Here is a 23,230-nt window from a genome sequence, read left to right as displayed (position 1 = left end):
AGCATTTACTTTGGAATATCTACACAGCTGAAGCCACAAAGTCAGATTCTCTCTTGTGCTATGGCTGCTTTAAGCCACACCCCCTGCACATCGCAGTTCTAAAGGGACCATAGTTGGCCACAGGAGGATCACCCAGTGGTGTAGAGTCAACATAGTGACTCCTGCCCTCTGGCTGCAGCGTCCAGTAGTAAAGGGGACGTGGCTGGTGTTGACCAGAGTCCCAGCAATCCCCAGCTACTGTAATGGTCCCCTGAGGCCACTGGCAGATGGGATAATTTACAGCAGCTTTCAGGCTGCTCTAATTAGCACATTGTTGTCCTAGGATTTGGAAAGCACCCTCTGCCCAACACTGTGCTGTGCACTCTCAAATGAAGATCTGGGCCTCAGCATGCAAATTATATATTTTTTTCACTTAAAATGCCTGGGTACAGAATGGCTTCTACAATGGATTTCAATCTTAGTATTTTAAAAGGGGAAGGTCAGATTTTGACCTTAGTTACACCAGTGTAAATCTCGAATAACTCCATTGACGCCAATGACATTATTCTGGATTTATATCCATTTAATTGTGATCAGAACCTGACTCCACAATCTAAAATCTGGGGAGAGGAAAACACCGACTTCTCTGTTAGTTCTGTCTATGGATCTGTATCTTCATATCTCTAAAGAGTAGCATAAATTGAATTTCTTGAGGTCATTCATGTCCCACTGAAATCAGTAAGAGTTTTGCCATTGACTTCAATGGAAGCATGATCAGGACCTTGAGAGCAGAAATACTTAAAAGACGAGCTGCACGATTGTGTGATCCTTCCAAACCACGCTAAACTCTAGATCCCAAAATCTCCTGTGCTGAAATAGCTATTTCTGCCTCCAAACGTCTTGTGAGGCTTCTAATGGGGTCATCAAGTACACAAGGATAGTTTTTAGAAATCCCAACACTGAAGTAGCAAAACAGTACTGTCTGGGCCAAGGCTATAGCTCACATATGCTTGCAAAAATATAAATAAATAAAAACATGTATTCGCTTGCCTGGTTTTTAACTCCTTAACTTCATTAATTATAACTCAGCATGATTTGTCATTTAAGTATATTTCCCTAATTCTTTAATCTGGCTTCTTCATTTTTAAAACTATCCTAGAGACTAATTCTATTGCATAGGTTTTGTATCTGACCTGAGTGAAACACTCTCTTGGGGTTACTCTCTGACTCTTTGTAAGAACAGAAGGTGTTTTCTGATAGCCATATTTGGGTTTTGCAGTGAAAGGTGCCCCAATCTAAAATGCTTCCACTTGGACGACTGTCTCAAGCAGCTTTCTTCCAGTCTCTAGATGTGCAGCTGCAGCTACGTAAGAAGCCATATGGCTCATTGACTTCAGTGGGCTTTGGATCAGGTCCATGCTGCAGTATTGCAGCAATTCCCCTCAACAGGATTTTCCATGTGTCCACAGAAAAGGGAGCTACTTCCCAGTTCTTGACACGGTCTCCTTTTCCCTTTGCTCATGTTGAGGAATTTTAAGAGGAAAAACATTTTAGGGCTTATAGCTTCACAATTACTCACTTAGAGCTAAATTTCCATAAAGGCCACAAAACCAGCCTCAGCTTTTTAAATGAAAATGATAGTATTTACACATCTGACAAAGAGAGAGGTTGTTTTAAAAAAGTGTGGCACTTCAGAATTCGGGTGTGCTTTCTTAGAGTAGGGCAAGTTTAATGCCTCTCATTCCATGAGGAAACGAGCGAGCTGCCTAATTCTGAGGCAGCCTAACTTACCTGAGTTCAGTGAACCACTGTACCACTCCCACCACCCCACTTATGCCTACAAATAAATTGGTAAATTAGTAACACCTATTTTTACCCTATCTCCACCCTTTTTTACTAGGCTTGTGCTCTACTTTAACACAGCAGAATGGGAGTTTTACATAATGCTAAACAAGGGAGTTAATTGTATTATGCAGGGTCTCCTTTATATTATTGAGAGGTAAGGACCAAAGAATAAGATCCTATGGTTACAAAGCAAAATTGAAGTATTAAAGTTATCATAAGACTTTCTAGTGCAATTCTGATATGGGATTAAATTATTAAAAGTTACATTAATTTATTGCCAAACTGTGAGGGTATGTCTATATTATGATAGAAAACCTGTGTCACTGAGTCCCAGAGCCTGGGCCAGCTGACTCTGGCTCACATTGCTTGGGCTGCAGGGCTAAAAATTGCAGTGTAGACATTCAGGCGTGGGCTGGAACCCGGGCTCTGAGATGCTCACCCACCTCACGGGTTCCAACACAACCCTGAAGGTCCATGGCCTTACCGTGGGATCTTTTATTGCAGTGTATAAATACCTATAAAGACCTGAAGATTGTACTCAACATATTCATTCATTGTGCAGGTACAGCAAGAGTAGCACTCAAGCAAGTTTCCTTTGTATGGTTCTGCCACAGTGTCTCAACCCTTATCTGAAAAACCTAGACCACCTCTGAGGATGGGAGAATAGTTCAGTCTCTTTGTTCATTCAGCCCTGGGGACATCAGTGGAGAGACTAGCAAAGATTATTAATAATTAATGCTATTATTTATTTATTTGTATTGGGCTAGTACTGAAAGTCCTCAGTAAAAATTGGGGCCCATGTGTGCTGTGTAACGTACACTCATATAAAGACATGATTCCTGCCTGAAGAATTTACAATTTAATATTTGCCATTAGTGTCAAGTATGATAGCTCTTTTGTTGTTATATGGAAACTTGTCCACCAGAAGCAGTTCTGAAACTAATACACTGGGCTTGATGCAGGAATTACTGGGTGACACATTATGGCCTGTGTTGTATACATGGTTAGACTAGCTGATCATAATGGTCTCTCTTGCCTTCAACCCTATGAATCTATGAGCTATCTAATAATTTCAGGCCACCAAATGGCTATCAGATGCTAGCAACTTCCAATTATTTTGCCTTGGTCTGAAAATAAAACCCCCCATATAATCTATTGTTAATATCTCAAACCATCCAGCTTTTCAGCGTTGCAATTTTATAACGGTTTCTTGGAATACTGCTATATCCCTTAGCAAACAAAAATCACAGGGCTACATGTGCAGGTGATTTTTTTTGCATCAGGACAGAATTTGGGCACCAGTTCTTAAAATGCCTGGAACTCAACTGATATTCTACAATATCACCAACAGACAATGAATGAATAATAAAATATAGAGCCAAATGCTGTGCTGGTTTACACTCCATGCAATGCTATTGAAAGCGATGGTATTGTACAGGTGAATCAGAGCAGAATTTGGGCCACAGAGCTGACCAAAATGTGATCTGATCAAATTTTACATGCGTTTTCTAAAATGCAGTTGTGATTTCACCTGCCAAGCTGACATCAACTCTTTCTTCTCATTTGTAATTATTTATAAATGCAAGTATGTAGCCTAGGACATTTTTAACGGTATATACTCTTACTGGTGAGAGAAAAGTTTATGAATCGAGTCTGTCCCCATTCCCATTTGGGGAATGTTTCCTTGAGCCAAATTCATCCCTCATTTAACTTTAAGTGGAATTGAACAGGGTCTGAATTTGGCCCTTTGCCACAGGTTCACACTAAGTAACAATATTCAAGGAGAGAAACCTAGATAATTTAAAATACACATCATTCCATTAAATACCTTTAACATAAACTGTTAGTTGTAGTAAGTACCCAGATGAATTTAAGTTAGTTTACAAAGGCAGACAACCAGCTATAAATTCTAAAGAGACAATAAGCAGAGCTCCCAAGCTTTTTATTTTACATACATTTAGAGGACTGAAAAATGCAGTTAAAATTAATTGGTTTAATCTTAAAACAATAAAACATCTTTGTTAAACAATTTGACAGTAGTTTGGGGTTACGATCCTGGACTTACCAAGTTCTGCTAAATTGCCAAATGCAACAAGGCACATTTCAGTCAGAGCTGCATTTTGGCAATGAACGCCCAACAATTTCACTAACGTAGGGATAACGCCCATATTGATAAGTTGAGATTGCAGGGTATCTATACAAAAAGAAAATACAATGACAAGTTAGCATTTCTGTTTGCAGTACTGATCTCCTTTGAAACACAAACATATTTTTCACATTAATGCTGGAAAAGTCATTAAAATATCACACACGCAACTTCTAAGCTTAGCAAAATTTAAATACCTATCCTATCTACTCTTCTGTTTTAGAGCTGATCCAACCATGGGATATAGATCCAACACCTTCTTTATCTGGGCACGGGATACACTCCCCAAAATTCCCTCTTTGATCTGGCCAGAGGGTATGCCCTACATGTCAAATTATTGAAAGTTTTGTATGCATCTCCCATGGCAGGAATGGGACCAAAATAATTTAGTTGAATAAACAAAATAGTATGAGTTCACACAGTTCAGAAGGCTCTAAATATATATTAGGCTTGATTTGGAGCCCACTTACACCAGTGTATATCAGAAGTTTATTCCACTGAAGTCAACAGAGTTACCTAAGTGTAAAATCTGAAATCAGAATCAGGCCAATGTTTCTAAATAGCACTCTCTCTTAAAATGTATGTGTGTGTGTGTGGGGGGGGAAGAATGAATATACATAGCCATTGAAATATACATGAAAAGCTATATAAATACATGAAGTCACAATGTAGACTATGAGGAGCTTGAGAAAAAAGAAAGTTTAATAAAGACAAAAACATGGAAGTTGGAGAAAAGTCCTTTAAAGCCATAGCAATAAAATCCCTTTCCAAGAATGGAAGTTTACAGTATTTACAGATAAGGAAGTTAATACTCCTAGATGTCTGCAAACAGAAAGATGCTTTATGATAGTTAGGAAGAACATGACTTTTTAAATTAAAAAACTGATTATTTATAACATTTTTTTCTGTTAAATGTTTTATCACACAGCAAAGAAGAGAAAAACATATTTGTTTCACAGTTGAATAGAATGAAGTAAACATGGACATACCATATGCTAGTTGGCAATTTCCCTGAAACTTTTGATTTCTAAGACATTTAGGTATATAATGGACTGTTTTTTTAAAGGGCTTGATTCAAAGCCCACTGAAGTGAATTAGGTTTCTCTTTAATTTGGACCTGATTCTGCACAACCAAAATCAGTTGGAGATTTTATTTCTACAAGAGCAGAATGAAGTACATAAAGAATTGCATAGATTTTACAAACAGCTCAAAAATATTGGTCAAATTTTGAGCCTAGCAGATGTGGTGCTCTCTCTCACATTCTGAGTTAGAATTTGAAAATCAGCACAATCTTTAAAAGAAAAGCTATTTATAATTCTCACATAACAAAAGTTATTAATTAATTTCCTGGAATTTGCATTCACAGTTTCTCTCTTCAGGATAAAATATTAGTTTGTTAATTATAATAATCAATAATCATGTGCACAAAATAAGCAGATGGCCACTTCACCTGTTACAGATTAATGAAGGTGATCAGGAATCATTATAATTGTGGCTCAGCATCTTAAATCAAATAAAATTGTGTTACTTACCAGTAACTGAATTTCTTTTATTGGGTTATCTGTTCCAAAGAGCCGGGTTCTCTTTAGGCATATGTGAGAGCACCACCTCACACATTACAGAGCTGTTGAAATTGTCAAATTTCAGGTAAGTAAACATATGCACTAGCGCATGCATTGAATGTCATTTTACCTCCAGACTACGAGTGTGTCACTATCGCACCCTCCTTCGGTTCCACTGCAAGCTGACTGTAGCTCTCAATAGAGAGGCAGGTGGGACAGAAGGGATCTGTGGGGGAAATGAGCCAAGAGGAGAACTCCTGTTACTGGTAAATAACCTGTTGTTCTCCTTAATTTGGGATTATCCTCCACAGATTCCTACTCTTTGAAGATTCTAAGTCATTATCCCTGAAGGAAGGAAGGGTTGAAGAACAGGGGGGAAAGTGACAATCTATTCTCCCCTGGGTACTCAGTGTCTGAGGAAAAAAGACAAAGTGGAAAGGACTGGATAAATCCTTTGGGAGGAAATGGGCATCCTGAGGACTAATTTATTTTTATGGAAGACTAAGAAATACATCTTTCAGCAGGCCTTCCAGCTGACTGACATTATCGGCAGTTGGGATGACCAGTAAGGAAACACAATAAGAGCATGGGACCAAAGACACTACTTACGTATGGACTGAAAAAGTAGGCCTTGTATCTGATTCAGTACCAAATTCTGCTCCCGCGGAGTAGGAGGCTGGCTCAACTAAAAACAGGGATGTCCTTATAATTTATGTGGCCCTAAACTGTCAGTAGGGAGGAAATTCAAGCATAGATGTTGTTCTCAGCTGGAATTTGTGCAGAGGGTTTTCTCCTTTGCCACAGAGCAATATAGGATTAGCTTGTGAATTGCAGAGAATGCATGGGATTCAAGCATCTCCCTTGCCTTGCTTGTAATTAAGGCTGGGCCTGCTGTAGAATCTCTAATTTTCTGAGATTCCATTTAGTTCTGTGACTGTTAAGAATATGAAGTTGTCCCTGCTGGCACTAGAAGGCCAGGCTCTAATGTGCCTAAATTTAGGAAAATGCTTTTTCTTGAATTTGTGAGTGGGATCCCTGAAGAAAATGAAATTGAAGGTGAGTTGTTGATGCTCATGTTCAGGGGATACCTTTGAGAAGAAGATTCTCTTAACTGAATTTAAGTCTCTAGTTGATGCTCTGGGATGATGAGGGAGAGGTACAATAGCTGAAGAAAAGAACGCTCAACTTCTCCTTTGACAAAAGCCCTGGATCACTTCTTAGTTCCAGAGACTTTTGAAACCTAAAAGTGGTTCAGTCTTCAGATCAGTAATTAAGCGCAATAATGCCAAGCAACAGCAACACTGAGGCTCTTCTGCTGATGAACACAGACTGGATAATTCAGAAACATAGAATCATAGAATCATAGAATATCAGGGTTGGAAGGGACCCCAGAAGGTCATCTAGTCCAACCCCCTGCTCAAAGCAGGACCAATTCCCAGTTAAATCATCCCAGCCAGGGCTTTGTCAAGCCTGACCTTAAAAACCTCTAAGGAAGGAGATTCTACCACCTCCCTAGGTAACGCATTCCAGTGTTTCACCACCCTCTTAGTGAAAAAGTTTTTCCGAATATCCAATCTAAACCTCCCCCACTGCAACTTGAGACCATTACTCCTCGTTCTGTCATCTGCTACCATTGAGAACAGTCTAGAGCCATCCTCTTTGGAACCCCCTTTCAGGTAGTTGAAAGCAGCTATCAAATCCCCCCTCATTCTTCTCTTCCGCAGACTAAACAATCCCAGCTCCCTCAGCCTCTCCTCATAAGTCATGTGTTCTAGACCCCTAATCATTTTTGGTGCCCTTCGCTGGACTCTCTCCAATTTATCCACATCCTTCTTATAGTGTGGGGCCCAAAACTGGACACAGTACTCCAGATGAGGCCTCACCAATGTCAAATAGAGGGGAACGATCACGTCCCTCGATCTGCTCGCTATGCCCCTACTTATACATCCCAAAATGCCATTGGCCTTCTTGGCAACAAGGGCACACTGCTGACTCATATCCAGCTTCTCATCCACTGTCACCCCTAGGTCCTTTTCCGCAGAACTGCTGCCTAGCCATTCAGTCCCTAGTCTGTAGCGGTGCATTGGATTCTTCCATCCTAAGTGCAGGACCCTGCACTTATCCTTACTGAACCTCATCAGATTTCTTTTGGCCCAATCCTCCAATTTGTCTAGGTCCTTCTGTATCCTATCCCTCCCCTCCAGCGTATCTACCACTCCTCCCAGTTTAGTATCATCCACAAATTTGCTGAGAGTGCAATCCACACCATCCTCCAGATCATTTATGAAGATATTGAACAAAACCGGCCCCAGGACCGACCCTTGGGGCACTCCACTTGATACCGGCTGCCAACTAGACATGGAGCCATTGATCACTACCCGTTGAGCCCGACAATCTAGCCAGCTTTCTACCCACCTTATAGTGCATTCAACCAGCCCATACTTCCTTAACTTGCTGACAAGAATACTGTGGGAGACCGTGTCAAAAGCTTTGCTAAAGTCAAGAAACAATACATCCACTGCTTTCCCTTCATCCACAGAACCAGTAATCTCATCATAAAAGGCGATTAGATTAGTCAGGCATGACCTTCCCTTGGTGAATCCATGCTGGCTGTTCCTGATCACCTTCCTCTCATGCAAGTGCTTCAGGATTGATTCTTTGAGGACCTGCTCCATGATTTTTCCAGGGACTGAGGTGAGGCTGACTGGCCTGTAGTTCCCAGGATCCTCCTTCTTCCCTTTTTTAAAGATTGGCACTACATTAGCCTTTTTCCAGTCATCCGGGACTTCCCCGGTTCGCCACGAGTTTTCAAAGGTAATGGCCAATGGCTCTGCAATCACAGCCGCCAATTCCTTCAGCACTCTCGGATGCAACTCATCCGGCCCCATGGACTTGTGCACATCCAGCTTTTCTAAATAGTCCCTAACCACCTCTATCTCCACAGAGGGCTGGCCATCTCTTCCCCATTTTGTGATGCCCAGTGCAGCAGTCTGGGAGCTGACCTTGTTAGTGAAGACAGAGGCAAAAAAAGCATTGAGTACATTAGCTTTTTCCACATCCTCTGTCACTAGGTTGCCTCCCTCATTCAGTAAGGGGCCCACCACTTTCCTTGGCTTTCTTCTTGTTGCCAACATACCTGAAGAAACTCTTCTTGTTACTCTTGACATCTCTGGCTAGCTGCAGCTCCAGGTGCGATTTGGCCCTCCTGATATCATTCCTACATGCCCGAGCAATATTTTTATACTCTTCCCTGGTCATATGTCCAACCTTCCACTTCTTGTAAGCTTCTTTTTTATGTTTAAGATCCGCTAGGATTTCACTATTAAGCCAAGCTGGTCGCCTGCCATATTTACTATTCTTTCGACTCATCGGGATGGTTTGTCCCTGTAACCTCAACAGGGATTCCTTGAAATACAGCCAGCTCTCCTGGACTCCTTTCCCCTTCAAGTTAGTCCCCCAGGGGATCCTGGCCATCCGTTCCCTGAGGGAGTCGAAGTCTGCTTTCCTGAAGTCCAGGGTCCGTATCCTGCTGCTTACCTTTCTTCCCTGTGTCAGGATCCTGAACTGAACCAATTCATGGTCACTGCCTCCCAGATTCCCATCCACTTTTGCTTCCCCCCACTAATTCTACCCGGTTTGTGAGCAGCAGGTCAAGAAAAGCGCCCCCCCTAGTTGGCTCCTCTAGCACTTGTGCCAGGAAATTGTCCCCTACGCTTTCCAAAAACTTCCTGGATTGTCTATGCACCGCTGTATTGCTCTCCCAGCAGATATCAGGAAAATTAAAGTCACCCATGAGAATCAGGGCATGCGATCTAGTAGCTTCCATGAGTTGCCGGAAGAAAGCCTCATCTACCTCATCCCCCTGGTCCGGTGGTCTATAGCAGACTCCCACCACTACATCACTCTTGTTGCACACACTTCTAAACTTAATCCAGAGACACTCAGGTTTTTCTACAGTTTCGTACCGGAGCTCTGAGCAGTCATACTGCTCCCTTACATACAGTGCTACTCCCCCACCTTTTCTGCCCTGCCTGTCCTTCCTGAACAGTTTATAACCATCCATGACAGTACTCCAGTCATGTGAGTTATCCCACCAAGTCTCTGTTATTCCAATCACGTCATAGTTCCTTGACATCACCAGGACCTCCAGTTCTCCCTGCTTGTTTCCAAAGCTTTGTGCATTTGTATATAAGCACTTGAGATAACCTGTTGATCGCCCCTCATTCCCAGTATGAGGCAGGAGCCCTCCCCTCACAGACATTCCTGCCTGTGCTTCCTCCCGGTATCCCGCTTTCCCACTTACCTCAGGGCTTTGGTCTCCTTCCCCCGGTGAACCTAGTTTAAAGCCCTCCTCACTAGGTTAGCCAGCCTGCTGGCAAAGATGCTCTTCCCTCTCTTCGTAAGATGGAGCCCGTCTCTGCCCAGCACTCCTCCTTCATGGAACACCATCCCATGGAACATCAACCCAAAGTTCCACCAGTGTGTGATCCAGAGTAATAGACACTCTGTCAATGTGTGACAGATACAGGGCTAAATTCAGCCATAGAGTAAGACAACCTGACTTCTGCTGAAGTTCCGTTGGCTTACATCAGAATTAAATTTGAACCATCTGTCTTAACAGGAAGTACAATTTTTAAAGCCTGAAGGCTTTTTCTTACTCTTAACATTTATCCACAGCACATACCAACTCAAGTATGACAGTATTACATGAAGTCACAGTGACAGCAAGTCCTACGTGTTCTATGAGGAGGAAAAGCACAGTCATGTGTGGTACAGATGCAGATACAAGGAGATATACGGCAATCAATACATGCGCCAGTGTAAACAATTACCTACCTAAAACTTGAATTTCAATGGCTCCGTGTCCTTCACATGACACACATGGTAACGCCAAAGAATGGGATCTGGGGAGAATATCCCAAATTGAAGAACTTTATTTTGTGAATTTGAGATTAAAATATTAATTTAGGTTAGGCCAGGATTCTGGATAGGATTTCCAACAATCTTAAAGATCTAATCAATGTTACTGATGGAACCCTAAACGGAAAATTTGTCTCATGCAAGACTGTGACAAATTAATTTAATCCCCAACAAACAGCTGCTGGTATTCAACATGTCAATATTAATTTTTAGATAATATACTTAAAAATTAAGTTATTATATAAAATTTAAATGATAATTATTGTTCCACTATTATAAAAATATATTTCACCTACTTTTAAATTCACTGAGTTACTTTTCATTTTGTATAAAAACACGACAACATTGTTTTTGACTATATTTAAGTATCTTTACAGCTGTAGGCACAATTAACATTTTTAGCTGTGATGCAAATGAAACACAAACCAAAGCAGGCAAGAGAATTAGCAAAAGGTAAGTCTTAGAGAGAAGCATTACTCGAATATTGATTACTATTAGGTGCCATAATGATTATACCATCGATCTCCCCTTCATTCCTAGTATAGTTACAGTTTCTAGAGAAGGACAAGACATGTTTTTTAAAAAGCAGAACATAAATCAACCCAAAGAATTGATTCCAATCACATACTGACTGAGAGTTTGCAAGATTAAGAGAGGCTTAGCTGTTGTATAACACAACGTCTACATATTTTACAAAGGCACTGAATGAAAGACAAATTTGACGGATTAAAGTTTAATCTGAAATTAAATGAGAAATTAATCTATAAACGAAAAAGATTTTATATAGAGATTTATGCGCACGTACACACACACACACTGTATCCACTTCATTTCTTACCTATAACTTCATTGCCTAGGAAACAAAGTACAATTGGGGTGGTTCCTTCAACAACTGTATATGCAAATTTTACTAAAAGCATCTGGAGAGTGCTTTATAAATCTCAGAACCATAATTAAAATTAATTACCCAGTTTGCAGTCTGATCCTGCAAACCCTTACTTCCATGAGTAGTCTCAGCTCACAGGAGTATGTGGCTAACAGGACTACTTGCATTAGCGAGAGCTATTCACATGAGTAAGAGTTCGCAGGATCTGGACCGTGTTTTGCCATTCCTCCTTCCGCCCCCATACATATACACAGAAAGATATATAGTGACAGCAGATCTGGTGGGGTGGGGTGGGGGAAAATGCTGAACTCATTAAAAGGTGCCAGAACTGCTGCTGCTGCAGCCCAGCTACTCTGGACCCCCACTGGAGTTTCTGTGATTTATAAACGTCAGATTTCAGCCCATTCTTTGTCATGTCATGAAGGAAAAGCTCTACAAACACATATGACATGTTCATTTTATTTCTAGTTGTACATGCAACATATCTTGCACTATTAGTCTTAAGATGCAAGGTGAAGAGGGGAGCAGTTTATGTCAGATCAGTTCAGATAATAAAATAAGACTGCGGCAGAGGGAGTCAAGATTTTCAAGTGCTGGTAGAAAGCGAAGTCTCCCATCAACAGAAAACTCTGACTTCTAGCACCAAAGGGTTAATAGCAAAATAGTTTTAGTTTCTAGGATACATCTGAAAGTGCTATGAGAGATGGCAACCCTTGCATGTCCCTGTGACACATGAAAGAATGAGATACTGAGAGGGATACAAAGAAATATTTGAGAAACAGCGTGCCTAAACACAAGCAGGCCACATTCCTTTTATAATAAACAAGGACCATACACAAGATCCTTAGCTTGTGAACTTACAGAACAATGTTATGAATGGAGTTACAGCTGCAAGCTAAACCAGTCCATCTGGTCAAATTAGACCGTTCTAAATAAGCACAATGCATAAAAATTGTAGATTATTTTACTTTTTCTAAAATAGAAAAATTAACTGTATGTCGCAAGTCTCCAGTTACTTGCTTTGAAAAATCCGTATGTGGTAAATACCTTAGTCCAACAACTTGAGATAAACTCCGCTTTAGATAACTTCAGCAATGAGTCTCTCGTATGCAAAAAATAATGTAGTTTTGGTTTAGAAGCTATTTGAAACTGAGAATATTGCATATTTTAACAAAAGTTTTAAAACAAAATAATCAAAATAATTTGCATGGTTTTTAACCCATAAAATGCAAATCATTATAAAAAACCTTGTTAAGATATTCACAGGTAGTCAAATGCAGCTCAGACCCATATGTTTTGTAATTATTCTTTGTTGGACAGATAGTAGAACGTAAAGGAGTGTGAGTGATTAAAAACATGAAGGGAACGTCACAGTTCCAACCTGTAATTTTGTAGCACAGCAAGCTAAGTAGGAAATGGTAAAGGAAAGAATACAACAGGCAGAACTGCTCCTTCCAAGGCTGGGAATTTGCTTTCTAATTATTTTCCCATATTCTTTTCTTTTAGCTTTGTCTAGTTTTTTTTTTTAAATAGCTACACACAAGCAATGTAGGATCAGACATTTATGAGTAAATGTTAAGAAGGATATCCCTCCTTTTGTGGGCACAATTTGTGCAGGCACAGAATGAAATTGTGTATGCAATCTGAGTAAGTGCCCTTCGAACTTCCTCCTTTTCACCTGCAGTTGGGCAGCTAAGAAGTGCAAGTCCTCAGATCTGTGCCCAGAGTTCAACATACGGTGCAAAAATACAGCTGTACGTTTTTTGGGCTGAAATTGCGCTCCCACAAAAGGAAACCCCCACCCTTCTGAAAATAACACTTTATAGTCTTTGGACCAAATTTTCAAAGTAGGTCACATGGGACACCTAGAAAAATGCACATGTACCTGTTGTTCTCCACAAAACAAAATGTGTCCACAAGCAAACAGGAATTTTGTGAGAGCGAAACAGGCCAACTACCCATTTATACATGCAATTATCTGTGTGAACGTCAATGAAAGGTTATATAGGCCAAAGTATTTACTTCTCATCGGAAAATTTGGTCCTTGAAGTCATTTCTTCATGTTAATTTGGCAAATTATTTAGGGCCCAATCCAATATCCACTGAAGTCAATGGACAGACTCCAACTGGTTTCAACTGGTGTTGGATCAGGCCCTTAGGCTCATGTCAAGATTAAAGCTCTATTAGTACTGGCTAAAGCCAAGAATAGTGTGGCTAGTGGACACTCATTGTTCTCACGGGAATACATGTGAAGTTTATTGACTGCGTCCAGTTACAGAACCGATTTTCTTTCTGGATAGAAGTAATTCATTCCGTATTTATAATTGTTTAACTATTAAACGCTGTTTATCGTAGATCTTACACTCTTCTTCGAGTGCTTGCTCATGTCAATTCCATTCTAGGTGTGTATGTGTCCATGTGCACAGTTATCGGAGACTTTTGCCTTATTGGTATCTGTAGGGTTGGCTGTGGCGCCTTCTGGAGTGCCACGCTCATGCGTCGGTATATCAGGCGCGACGGTCATATGCCTTCTCAGTTCCTTCTTACCACCCATGGTGGTTGGTCGGAGCACCTCTCCTCTTTGCTTCACAAGTGGTCAGCGGTTCTTTCCCTTTCTATTTTGTGCGTTACAGGCTCGGCCCACATCCAGCAGGTCCTACTGGGTAGAAGAAAGCCTTCCACTAGAGCAAACTACCTTGTCAAATGGAAACAATTCACGTGCTGGGCCTCGACCCAAGGGGTTAGGCCTGACTGCAGTGAGGCCTCTCAATCCTGGACTACCTTATGCATTATCAAGCTCCAGAGCTTCTCCCTTTCATCAATTAAGGTACACTTGGCTGCCATATCAACCTTTCACCACCCGTTCCAGGGCAGGTCGGTTTTCACTGATAACATGTCCAGTTCTTGAAAGGTCTGGAGCAACCCCCAGGACCCAGTCTCTCCGTGGGACATCTGGTGCTCACGCGGCTCATGAGAGCTCCCTTTGAGCCCTTGGTGTTCTGTTCCCTTCTTCTGAACTCCTGGAAGGTGTCATTCCTGCTGTTGATAACTTCTGCCCAGAGGGTCTCTGAGATTAGGGCACTTACCTCGGAGCCACCCTATATGGTGTTTTTTCAAGGCTAAGGTCCAGCTGCGGCTGCATCCAACTTTCCTAGCCAAGGTGGTTTCACAATTTCACATGAGCCAGGATATATTTTTGCCAGTCTTCTTTCCAAAGCCTCGTATGTCTGAGGAGGAACATAGGTTGCACTTTCTGGACGTCAGAAGAGAGCTAGCATTCTATATTGAGAAGACCAAGCCATTTTGCAAGTCGACACAGTTGTTTGTTGCAGTGGCAGATAGGATGAAAAGGTTGTCCAGTATCCACCCAGAGAATTTCATCTTGGATCACCACCTGCATCTGATTTTGCTATGATTGGGCAAAGGTACCTCCAACCGCAGTTGTAACTGCCCACTCGACTAGGGCGCAAGCTTCGGCGGCAGCCTTCCCAGCTCATGTGCCAATTCCAGATCTCTCCACGGCCACCACCTGGTCGTCCATTCACACGTTCACATCTCACTTTGAGCTTACCCAGCAAGCCTGAGATAATGCTGGCATCGGTAGAGCAGTAGTACAAGCCACATGTCTGTGAACTCCGAGCCCACCTCCAGGGATACTGCTTGTGAGTCACCTAGAGTGGAATCGACATGAGCAAGCACTCGAAAAAGGAAAAAACGGTTAATTTTTGTAACTGTTATTCTTTGAGATGTGTGGCTCATGTCCGTTCCATTACCCGCCCTCTTTGCCCCTCTGTCGGAGTTGCCGGCAAGAAAGAACTGAGAGGGAATAGGGCCGGCAGAGCCTGATATACCAACACATGAGCGCGGCACTCCAGAGGGTGCCACAGCCGACCCTATGGATACCGCTCAGGCAAAAGTCTCCAACAACTGTGCACATGGGCACGCACACCCCTAGAATGGAATGAACACGAGCAACACATCTCAAAGAACAACAATTATGAAAAGATAGGTAACGGTTTTTTGTAATTAGTTTACCCAGAGAAGAACTCAGTGGAGCCTGGTCACTGAAGCAAAACCAATGAAATACCTCTAGACAGCAAAAAGCTCTGCTTTTGGATTGGTCTATCTCCCTAGCTATCAGAAATAATGGATGCCCCATTAGTCCCAGTTAATGCAGGGGAATCCAGAAATTCAATTTCTAGGTAGGAAAATCTATTCATCTCAAGACACTTTACAGAGAGAGAGAAAATAATGAGATAACACTTCACAGAACTGGATACAGTATGACTCTCAGACAGCAGAGCAAAACACTGCAGAGAAACTGTGTGGAGTAGAAAGAGCAAAATGTGTAATTTAAGAGCAGCAAGGAGGTACTGTAAATAGATATTCTTGCATAATATTAGGCTAAGAGTAGAGATAAAGGTGGCAAGAACAAGCAAAGGGGAGAAGAGGTCGGAGGTTAGTTACATGGATGACTCTCAAAGGAGAGAGTTCCAGGTAGATGGGACTGCAAAAAGCAGGCAAACTATTCCCAACCAGAAAGAAATTACAGAGAAGATTTTAAGATGAAAGAACAGTGGTCAGGGGAGTAGGTGGATAAAAGATTGACCGCTTAAGTCCAGGGGACCTCCTGAAAAGTACGACAATTTTGGCATCAGTTTGGAAAGTGTGAGAGTTATCTAAAGACATAAAGAGCTTCATCTCAGGCACTCTGAGAATGTTACAGTAAGGAAGCTAGATATTCCCATGTTGGAACGTTTCAATTGAGGGAGCAATTTGATTGGCTAAATTTCCAATTCATGGCATTATGGGGACATGTGCACATCCTGGAACTACTTAGCTCTACTCATTTTTGCCTTTTTTTCCCCCCTTAATGGGTACAACTTTCAAAAGCTGGCACAACATGTGAAAATATGCATCAGTAAATTGCCTCACTTGCATGCACAAACAAAATGTGCACTCAGATACCCATTTGCGTGTATAAGTCCTCTTATTAGAAGACTATATTTGCTTAGATTCAGTAATCAAATGTTTTTTCATGTTAAAAAACGTCCAGTAATGTACCATTTTTCCTAAACCTCACCGTCCTACCCCATCTAAGTCCCTCAATTTATTATTATTGAATAGAAAGAATAGACACTTATTTACTATTTGCAGATATTAAGAGTGTTATACATGTATCTAAATTACTCCCCAATTATATGAAATAGAATAACATAAGTGCTTTTATATATAATTTCACTGTGATGTAATGTAAATGTAAAAGTAATGAAAGAGAAAACTATCTGGTCTATACTTATATTTAAGTAATCATGTTTAAAAAAAAGGCAAAGTTAGATGACAGGGATAATTTTCACATTTAAAATTGTAGTACCCTTTTTTGACTTAATGCAACCTGATTTTTCTCTGGAAAGGTATTTTTTCCAGTACAGTATCCTATATCAACGTGTACCCCTTTTAAACAGGTAAGTAAATACATAATTCAAGGTGCTTATACAAACTTTATACAGTATGCTGCTATTTTTATGGTATTGTGAATCTGCACAGCAGGAGAAACTAATATTTTGGGAACATTTACTTTGAATAAAAATATCAAGTTTACATATGGAATTGAGATATTTGGTTGATTTTTAGGTTTGGGGTTCTTCTGGCAGACATAAAGCAAATTTTCAGTGGTGTTTACCATTCTCATTGCTATAGTTCATCAGCATGCCACAAAAGACAGTCAAGAGCTTCTCATTGGCTGGATCTGTTTTACTGCACAGTGACCTTAAATGGTCTACTACAATCTGTGCACCACCTGCATGGTCAACTGCACTCCTGCCCTCATCTGTAAAACAAAGAGTTAAATTTAAAAAAATAAAATAAAAAAACACCTTAGCGTTCCAAACATAACCATAAGCATACAAAAGGAGACGTTCTTAAACAGAGTTAAGTGTAATCCCTTCAGTGATGTCAAATTCATTTTCAAGGCCACTTGTGGGCCAGATTTTAGAGGACCAGTGCTAGGAAAGAGAAACCATCCTACAATAAAAGGATTAATCAGCTGGTACTAATACTTTTATAAATAACAAGTTCAGTGTTTGAGTCAGAGCCACAGGAGGTAATAATTAATAATACTTTGAACATATGTAGCATTTTTCTATTGAAGGATCTCAAAGCACTTTACAAACACTAATGTGTACACCATTGGGAGGAAACTTGTTCTAGCCACTATTAAGATTAATAAATTCAGGCACAGAGAATAAAGTAACTTGCTCAGTTCTACACAGCAAATGAAGAACAGATCCAAACACATGACAGGGGATATAGTGAGGATCTTGTTTCCCAGTCACCAACTCTGTTCACGAGATCCCACTGCCTCCCTCCATATTCTTTTTGCTTTTCCACCCTAAGTTTAAAATCACTATGAAGATTTACTCTGAATTTCTAATAGGCTGAAATGCTCTGGGCCTTTCTGTGTAACATGTCAAATTCTTCATATCAAACTCTCTCTCTAACTAATCAGCTTTTAGAGCTCTAGTGTAGGAAGCAAAGAAAAAGGGCACTTTATTCGTGTTCAACCCTAACACATTTTTTCTCAGGTTGGTAACCAGTGGCATACAGCATTTGATATTCTGAATAGTTGGTTCCCAAAAGCAGGCATGTCAAGATGGGTTATAATTCGAGCCTGTCGGAAAATTTTAATGAAAACAAAATCCTGATGAAAAAGCAAAAATGAAGTTTTGCACACAGAAAAAACATTTTTTTTAATTGTTTAGTAGCATTTTCCCTTTCAATTGTAATTCATTTCTTGGGCTCTCTCTCCCCATTCTTCCACCCCACTGAGTTCTTGAGAGCCAGGCTGCAAGGTCTTCTCCAGTATCTCCTCCTCCATAACCTCAATATGAAATGAGATTGCTCAGATTCTGAGAATGGATTTCCACTGCTGCAAATACTTCAATCTTCTGTAAAAGAGGTTTTAAATCATTTAGTTCTTGTTGACATGAATTCTATAAAAGCTTGCTTTGGTCTTTCGACAGGGTGCTCAGTAAAGTAAAGAGGAGAAGGCTGAAGATGAGAGAAAGAACTCTTGGTGGTGGGCAATAGAACAGCTGGTCATCTCAGGTTTTCATTTTAGCACCACATATATGGTGTTTTGCTGAACAACAATACAGTCACACTGGATACAGGCACAGTAACGAAAGAAGAAGAGTAACGCCACTATGAGCTTCTTCTGTCTGATTAATGCCTTTGGAGGAATGACTCAAACCAACCATGGAAATTCTCTTGGAAAACTGCGAAATTTAATCTGTTTGGGGGTCAAACCAAGTGTGCTTGCAGGGATAAATCCTATGACAAGCAAGGAACACAGAAAAAAGGATATGTAAAACAAACAATCCCCAAACCCTGTTGAAGTGATGAATGGAGGACTGAAACAGTAATGAAATCCCTGTCCAATGTAATAAGACAAAACAGGCTTTATTAGGTGCCAGATAGGTGGCCACATTTACTGAGCCAGCAGGGAAAACACTTGGCTGTACGATTCAAACATTTTTTCTTTATATACCCAATTCCTTAGACAGTGTCTTTCCAACAACAAAAGGACTCACATATTTTACATGAGCATTTTTAATTGAAGTGAGTGTATAAAATGTTAAGGTTTCATCTGTGTTCAGATTTAAAAGTCAGAATTCTGATCTCAAACGGGTGTAATACAATTGAAGTGAGTAGAGTTAACCAGTATAAAACTCCCTTGACATAAGAATTAGGCCGAAAATCTGGTTCCATACCTTGTGTATCAATTTACATACAAAACTTGAAGACAGAAACATGAAAAAAGTAGGATGGCTTCATTTATTTTTGGTCCCTGCTAAAATAATCATGGGCCAGATCCTCTACTGGTGTAAACTGGCATAGCTCCACTGAAAGAATGGAGCTCTGCCAATGTACACCAGATGAGGATCTGGCCCCATAAATCCTTCTATTCCATTCTTCCTCTGATTTGTAACAGAAATTAAGTACTGAACACTACCATACTTTAAAATATTTAGCACTCTTCCACTTCAAATGCTTGACATTATCTAAATCTCCCAACACTCTAATTAGGTAGTAAATAATTACCCCTATTTTACAGATAGGATCTTGGTTTCACTGCTCCCTGCATGTCACAGCTCAAGTAAATGAGGGGAACTACGCAGGGAGTTTAGGTGGTGGTAGTAGGTCACAAGGAGAGAATCTTCATTTGGGAGGCAGGATGCAGTGCATCTCTGCAGCCCCTACATGCAGGTTTTGGCTGGTAGACCTGTGTAGTCACATATCCACTGGCCACATCCCTCCTCCACACCAGTGACCAGCTTTGGAGGTCACTTCAGAAATAACCAGGTGCAGCTGCTTCTCCACCCCCTACTGAGCAGAAGAACCATGGTGGAATTGTAATTAGGACCTCCTGCCTCTTGCTCCCTTTCCATGCTCAGGAGGACTGGCCCAAAGTGATTTGCCCAAGGCCACAAAAGAAACCTGTATCAAAACTGGGAGTGAACTCTGAAGTTCCTTGCTATCAGATCACTACAACACATTACATCTCAAAATGCAAAGAAAAATAGCATACTCCAGATTCAGCATGCTGTTTTGGTGCTCACTACAAATTCCCTTCCCTCTTCCCCACTCAGTATCTAAGCCACAGACTTTGCATGTACGCATGCTCACTAGATCCCAAGTCATTTATCATCAACACAAGATTATAGCATGAGGCAATATCTTGTTCTCAATCTGACTGCTACTTCATAGTTTAGCACTCCCACACTTGAGGAGCTTCCAGTCCTCCAGTAGCTTGGTGCTGAATTTTTTTCTTATGTGACTTTTTCAAATAAACATTTGCTATTCCTGTGAGCTTAATGAGCGAACAGCATAATGAGTGAATTCACATCTCTGCTGAATATGCATCACTGTAGCTTACAGAGGGTTTTATACCATTTTTTTTTAAAGGAAGTTTAGTGCTGTTTAAAGATGCCAGACTGACAGCTTGGGAGACTGGAGAATTATTTCTCCCAAGAATGTGAATAGCACAGACCTAATACAGTACAGTAATTGCTTCATCAATCCTAACCCTAAGGGACCATCTGAAAGGGTGAGCGAATACTTCAGTCTTCCTGCTAAATGCCTGGCCTCACTGCTGAGTTGCTCACAGAGCTTTAGTGTGGATTAGGTTTTCACGTGGATCTCAGACATACTATGCATACTTACCTATTTCCCACAAAAGGACAGCCCCTCAAAATCCCCCTTCAGTTCACTCTCGCCTGAGCTCATGGCAGTTCATAATAATGATTCTCCAACCAGGGAGCCCCAGGTACAAAGCGAAATGGTCACAGATCATGGGATTAGCACAATTCTCAAGCTGTATTAGAAGAAAGGGCCAAACAATCCACTTGTATGGAACAGGAAACTTGGCAACTGTTTCTGCCAAATTTTTCCACTGAGATGGGGAAGGGGAGGGCGTGGGAATTTCTGTGAAGCTGTCAGAGGCTGTAGGCCCTGTACAGCTGTTTCATGCCTCTGAACAGCTTTTGGGGTACTCCCACCTTTAAAGGACCATCCTTTAGCTGGGGATTCTGTTTAGCAGTGGGGGACTGGTATAAATTAAACATAAGAGTTAGTATTAATTGATGGCAAAAATCCTTGCCAGGCAGAGGAGGTTGGTGCAGCTATCCTTCGCCTCTGACCTGGGCCTCTAAAGCCCAATTCTTGAAGAGGGACTTCAAAGGGAAGGGGAGAGAATGATAAAGAGCTTGCATTTCCAACCTTCTCTCTCTGCCCAGATCAGCTGCTTTCTGCTCCTCTTCATTCATGGAGGTAGAAAGGAGCATTTGATTCAAAGGAAGAGTTTAACCAAGAGAAAAAAACAAGGAATGACAGTATACTCTCATCGACCTTAAATATGCATAACTAACTATGAGTTATGTATGAAGATTAGAAAATATGTCACTCATTTTCTAGGGGGTTTAATATATTTTCAGATATTTGATACATAGCTGGAAATGAAAATCCAGGTACAATTCACCTTTCCAAAATGAATCCCGAAACTCATAATCCGAGAAGGTCAGTGACATGAAGACTTGGAATTAAACTGCTCCACTTTGCCTTCCCCAGAGTCTGACTATATCATTCTCTCCTGAGCTTCCTGCCCCCACTTGCTAAACTGTGCAATCCAACCAGCCATGCCTATGGTTCGTAAGACATGACAGAACGAGATGAAGTTAAAGCCCTGGGTCAAACTATGAAGGCAGGATACCAGCGTTATTGTGTTTGAAATATTTGTGCTAATATTTTGCTTATTGACATCAGGGTGAGTTTACTGCCTGTGAAAACAAGGTTACAACAGAACAGAGATCCAGCCAATATAGGCAGGTGTTGGGAAAGAGTTCCTAAAGCAGTTCATCCAATGCAGCTTAATCCCAGCTTGTCTTAGTTTTGCTAACACCAGCCCTGGGCCTTTCTTTAACATGGGGTTTGAGCTATGCAAATAGGAATGATATTTGAAGATGCGGACATACCCATCTGTCATAAAATGGAACAAAACCATTTCTTATTAGTGTCCCTGTAAGGATATTAAATCTAGGCCTTCAGAGGCTGAAGGATAGCTCAGTTCGAGATAGCTCTGAGAGATCCTCCAGTTTGTGACTTTATTGAGGCATTTGAATACATTGTCCCAGTTCTTTTGTTGCTCTAAGGTTTTACCTTCTTAGTCTTCAATGTTTAATGGCAAACTCCAGTTACTGGTTATGATATCTTAGGCCCTGATCCTGCAGACTTATATGCATAGTTAACTTTGCGCATAGTCAGTCCCACAGTGTATAAGCTTCAGTGTACATTTTTGCAGGATGAGGACCTTAGCTGATTCAATATTTCTATGTGGCAAACATTTCGTTAAAGACATTTTCAAAGCAGATTTTTTGAAAACCCCATAATTGATTCAATATTTTCATTCAGTGAATTGGACTGTTGTCTCTCTCAGTGGGGGATGACATTTTAATGATGCTTCTCAGCACCGACTCAGTTTGATGATACAGACTAATGCACGGAACAGATTTGTCTTTGTAAAACAAACTTATAAAGTTGTTAGTATAAATTCCATAATTTAAAAAAATATATATGTGTGTGTCACATTTAAAAGCTGTTTAATGGAACACAGATAATTTAGGCCCAACTTTTTGTATTTGTTTATAAAAAAAATCAACAATACAACCACACTTTACAAAATCTAATATTAGTAGAAATATTTTCAATATTCAACAATAAAACATTGAAAATGGCATTCTGTTTGGATTCAAACGTTCCACTGCAGAATTTGCAATCCAAACTGGGCAGAAATATGGTAGTATACAATTGGATTAAAAACAATGAAACTGGCTAATTTCACTTCATCTTCCAAGGCATCAATCCAGCAAGACATTTCCTTAACTTTAAGCATGTGAATACTCCCATTTAAGCATGTGCTTACGAGCTTTACTGGATTACTGCCAGGTGCAAAAGTAAGCACTGTGACCACAAAGTATTTTACATTTTAAATATTCTTTTGGTTTAAATATTCTAAAACGTTCTTGGCACAGATAAGACAATTAGTTATAAATATGTAATTTTTAATTTGACAGGGTCCCTTAAAATAATCTTTTTATGGTATGAATTCCCTTACGGTTATAAAAATTTCTGATTTCCACACCTTCTAATGGAAAATCTGATCTTCTCTGTCCTTGATTCATATCCTACAAAATTTTATTCATGTGAGTAATAGCACTGATTTAAATGGGACTGTTCACATGCTTAAAGCAAATGCTTTGTCCAGTTGCCAAGAAGGCAGCTTCCTGTAGAAATGCAAATTATGATTTTAGTATATTTATTACACTTACTTTTAA

At 40.5% G+C, this 23,230-nt stretch overlaps 1 protein-coding gene across 8 annotated transcripts in view; it reads right to left on the bottom strand.

Annotated features, from left to right (window-relative positions):
- Positions 1-23,230, bottom strand: part of RAP1GDS1 (Rap1 GTPase-GDP dissociation stimulator 1) — a 160,680-nt gene that overhangs the window by 31,337 nt on the left and 106,113 nt on the right. For 6 of the 8 annotated variants that reach the window (XM_073340755.1, XM_073340749.1, XM_073340750.1 and 3 more), the window contains 2 exons: positions 17,023-17,169; positions 3,890-4,018 (listed from right to left, as the gene is read on the bottom strand). In XM_073340755.1, coding sequence (XP_073196856.1) covers positions 3,890-4,018; positions 17,023-17,169 — 276 coding nt within the window. The remainder of the gene's footprint in view (positions 1-3,889; positions 4,019-17,022; positions 17,170-23,230) is intronic. The other 2 variants (XM_073340753.1, XM_073340754.1) reach the window with 1 other exon arrangement.

Source organism: Lepidochelys kempii, chromosome 4 (assembly GCF_965140265.1).
Source record: "Lepidochelys kempii isolate rLepKem1 chromosome 4, rLepKem1.hap2, whole genome shotgun sequence".
Lineage (NCBI taxonomy): Eukaryota > Metazoa > Chordata > Testudines > Cheloniidae > Lepidochelys > Lepidochelys kempii.
Note: the sequence above shows the minus strand (reverse complement) of the source record. Positions and strands in the feature narration are given on the sequence as shown.